This window comes from Homarus americanus, unplaced genomic scaffold (genome assembly GCF_018991925.1).
Source record: "Homarus americanus isolate GMGI-L3 unplaced genomic scaffold, GMGI_Hamer_2.0 scaffold20799, whole genome shotgun sequence".
Taxonomy (NCBI): Eukaryota; Metazoa; Arthropoda; class Malacostraca; order Decapoda; family Nephropidae; genus Homarus; species Homarus americanus.
The window spans coordinates 26,004-30,510 of NW_024718865.1; the positions used below are offsets into that span (position 1 = coordinate 26,004).

At 44.9% G+C, this 4,507-nt stretch overlaps 1 protein-coding gene across 1 annotated transcript; it reads right to left on the reverse strand.

Moving 5' to 3' along the window:
- Window positions 1–1,455: 1,455 nt before the first annotated feature.
- On the reverse strand, window positions 1,456–2,160 carry LOC121859865 (tigger transposable element-derived protein 1-like). The gene has a single exon (XM_042356827.1). The coding sequence runs from the start codon at window positions 2,158–2,160 to the stop codon at window positions 1,456–1,458; it is 705 nt and encodes a 234-aa protein (XP_042212761.1).
- Between the last annotated feature and the right edge of the window lie 2,347 nt (window positions 2,161–4,507).

Consider the following 4,507-nt stretch of genomic DNA (forward strand, 5'->3'; position numbering starts at 1 on the left):
AATTAAATGGGAGTCAACAATTGATAGAATCGAACAATAAAGGGGAGTCAGCAATTAATGGAATCAAACAATGAACAAATATTTCCTACGGCAGTGGCCCTGGGGGAAGGTTCTGGAACGCGGTGATGCACACTCAGGGCAGGGAAGCGTCCACTTCGCTCCACACTCAGCAACGTCTTGAAAAGGAAGGAGAACACCGGGGCACCGACGGAATGTGAGGAACTGATGGTCGTGGTATGCGGTAGTGGTAGATGACCAGAGAGTTGGCAGTTGATAGGTGAAGGTCTGGGAACACAGCCCACGACCTATGATGAGATCACAACCAGAATTTGACGGACAGCAGGGTAGCTAGATACTGACGGTATGGCGGCTGGGTTGAATCTGCTCGTGGCGGAGATAGTCGCTGCCGTTATCACCTCCGTCCAACCACCCTAAGTGTCGTCTGCACCAGCAAACGAGCGAGTTAGCAGCGGTAACTAGCCGGAGGATCGTTTCTGCCCTTACACTGTATTTTGCAGGGTGTGGTTAGAAATGTTATTGTTTACACGGCGCTCGTTCCCTCCTGTCCGGTAGGCTGAGCTGGTGCCGCCTCCCGGGTGGGGGGTTGAGTGGGTGGAGGGTGCACTGCTGCCCCCTGGCCCTGTGTCGGCACACTTGTTTCCACTACCCTCCCCCTGAGTATAACCCATGTACACCTGTCCCCGTTCCTCCTCGACTCCTCCCTCTTCTGCTTCAAGTCCTGCAGGAGCTTCTTGTGCTGTTCCCTCTGCATTCCCGTGCGGTCTGGGTGAATAAATACATCCCGAAATGCCTCGCTCCTTGCTAAGTTTTTTGCCTGCCGAATAACTTGCCATGTAGTCAGCTGAATGCACATGGGGCCCCGTAATTTTCTAATTTTACATGGAGACTACATTAACTGGAAATGTTTCGTTTCGGTATAGAAAATGTGCGCGTCATTTGAAAAAAAAAAAAAATTTGGTCACGACTGCGGCGGTCGTATGTCCCGACGGTTGTAAGGTCAGAGCAGGTCGTAAGTACTGATGGACGTAAGTTGAGGCAGTCGTAAGTCAGGGAATACCTGTATAATGTAGTAAAAAAATACAGGTATAATATACATACAGTAAAACAGGTACAGTACAGTATAGTAAAGTAAAATTAAACACTACACTGTTCACTGATTGAGAAGTAGATGCAGTATCGTATCCTTAAATCTGATGGACTTTTCTTACGTTTTACTTTGAAAATTAAATTTTATATATCACTTATTTAACTTAATTATACAATTTACATATACATTACACAATTTTTAAGCCATTCCTGGATCATCAACATCACTGTCACTACTATCAATTTGATATACAGGTTCCTGAGTTGCAGCTTCAATGACGATATCATCTGTAGCGTGTGAGGGGCCTGGCTGAGGTTCGTCGCGGGGATGACTTGTTTTTTTTATGATTATGTCGAGTGTTTTTGTTTTGTCAGCTGTTTCTTCTCCTCGTAGATTTGACGATATGCGGCAAACACTGCATGTGCATTCCTCTCTATGAGTGAGAAGCGTTCAGTGTTGGGGTACATCTCTTCGGCACTTTTCAGCAGAGTGTTAAGGTCGGCGAACTTCTTCGGTATCTCCTCCACCTCCTCCTCCTCACTTTCCTTTTCCCTTTCCTTTTCTTCAGCTATTCGATGTTCCTGTAACTCTAACAACTCTTCGTTGGTTAGTTCTTCAGGAACAACGTCTAGCAGTTCTTCTATATCGTCGTCATCTACGCCGAGGTTCAGCTCGTTTGCCATGTTCACAGGATTGTTCGTAATTTTCTCAAGTTCTGTGACCGTTTCAAAACCCTTGAAATTGTGCACATATCTCTTCAAGACTTTTTTCCACACTCCGTTCATACATTGCTTTGTGACATCATCCCAGGCCCAAGCAATGTTCTTGATGCAGTGGTACATGGTGTTTTCTCTCCAAAACTCCTTCAGTGTCTTCTCGTCATTCTCCGTTGCAGAAATAGCCATTGCAAAGGGCCTCCTGAGATAGTAGGACTTGAAAGATGCAATAGTCCCTTGATCCATAGGCTGAATCAAAGAGGTGGTATTTGGCGGCAGGAAAACCACTTTGATGTTGAGGTGGAGGTCACCAATGAAGGGGGTGACCTGGAGCATTGTCCAAAATCAACAAAATTTTGAACTCTATCCTTCTTCTGTGCAGTATCTTTCGAGGTCACCAGCATAGCAGTTGAGAAGGGCATCCTGGAACAATGCTTGCATCATCCATGACTTTTGGTTGGCTCTATAATACACTGGCAACGTATGTTTGTTGATTTTTTTAAAAGCCCTGGGGTTCTCACTATGCCACACCACAAAAGGTTTCAACTTGAATCCGGCAACACTCCCCCCCCACCCCCCCCAACATCACAGTCACTTGGTCCTTGAATGCCTTAAAGCCTGGCATCGACTTGGCCTCCTTGTCTTTTGAATGACCTTTCGGGCATCCTCTTCCAAAACAAGGAGGTTTCGTCCATATTAATTATTTGCTGGGGCAAATATCCTCCCTCGACGATAAGCTTGTCCAAGGCAAGGTAGGTAGATACCAGGTAGCCTCACGAAGGCCCATAGGAATTCACTAATTGGCAACTCTACTCTCGAGATCGCTAAGCCACGCCCCTTTTGCCACTTCATGCGTTTGTAATATTGAGGTATTATTATCTGCTTCTACTGTTTGCTGTAACTAAGTGGGCGGAGCTTAATAAGTGATGTCATCGCTAGCCAATCAGCGACGTTGGATGGAATCCAGCGGTCGCAAGCGTCGCAAGTAAGATATTTATATTTATTTTAGATATTTAATCAGTGGCTCCAATTAAAATAAAACAAAAAATCTCCATTCCATACATTTATTGTACAACTTTTAATACCATCATAGGCCTTCAAAAATACGTAAATAAAAATTTCATTTTTATTTTCACTAGCGTAGATCCTATGGGAGTGAGGCTACCTGGTATCTACTATACTGCCAGACTGGGGGTCACTAATACTAAGGGTAAATACTTAACTCTAATCTTAATTTCTAAGGGTCGCTGCCACCAGATCCCCTCTGGACAGCATGTAACTCGTTAGGTAGCGGGCAGAGTGGACTAGGCATTGGGTTAGGTTTTCCATTGACCAGATCGATAAGGGGAAAGAAGGGTGAAACCATAACATGTCTTAATTGATTTATTCCTAATAAAGCATACTGGTAAAAAACATACAAATGAATTGGTCTTCCTCAGAAGAACAACGAAAATGTTGGTTACCCAGATCGGCACCAGACGTCTTACATTAATGGCGTGTCATCCACATACTTATTGCATAACAATCTGTGACCACCTTACCTCGGTCATTCCTTCTTACACTACCCCTTAACACATCAGACTGCTCCACCTGTATGGAATATAGCACCGTCGGTTATCATACATAGTAGCACCATCTCAACACACCTGTTACACTCCACACCTGCAGGTATGAGACACCTTGTAACTTTTAGGTATACATAACAGGCACCTCGTTCGCACACCGTCCTCGGTGGGTAAAGACGAGGGCTTCACCAAGAGACATACCAGTACTATTTCTACGCCTGGTATTATAGGTCGCTCCAAGTGACGACCGCGGAGTTTCTCACGGTCTCCTTATTTGTTACCACTCATTTGGAGTGGTGTGCTGGGAATCCACGGGTTCACAGTGGATTGGCATAGCTGGGAGTAGTCACCACCTGGTGAGACGCTCATAGGGACAATGGCTGCCGACTCCGACCGCATGGGACCTGAGGTGACGGTAGAACGGAGGGTATTGAGAAATAATGCCTGACGGGCGGTTATCACACACCCTAACATATTACTATTACACTTATACATCAGGCAAAGCTTTAAACTGTAATAACTTCTATATAAGCCTTAATTATAGGGCGAGATATAGCCCGATAGGAACACTGACCTGAGGTGACGAGAGAACGGAGGGTACTGAGTGCAGTGCCCCGCCGCTCTTCACCGCGTAGGCCTACAGTTTCTAATCTTTAATTTTTACTTTTGTTTCTTACGGTTCTCACCTGAACACTTTCCGGTATATTGTCACTCATGCCTTATAAACACATATTTTAATCCTAAATTACACACTAAGGTAAGGTCTTGGTTTGCTAGTTCGTGGGTAAATTCATTGGGCTATAATATCAACGCGGCACTCTCGAGGCGGGTACAGGACGCTCCCCAAACAAAGGCCGAATGTTCATGGCGTGGGTATATCCACTTCACTTAAAACTGTAATTAGGGATCCTCCTCTCGCCCATTGCACTATTTGAACACAGGCATAAGATTCTCTGATCACTGTACATGTCGTGGGTATATGTCACGTGAGGATACGAGGTGTATTAAGTTCACACCGATGCATAAAAGATATTTCCTTTCAAGTATAGTTTCTGGGTCACTTCCAACACCTCACTTAGTACTGATGCATTTATCCTTTTTCCAGATCATTGTTCTCA

Excerpts from the sequence above, each read along its gene's own strand:
- LOC121859865 (XM_042356827.1), bottom strand. The coding sequence starts at position 2,160 with ATGCTCCAGGTCACCCCCTTCATTGGTGACCTCCACCTCAACATCAAA.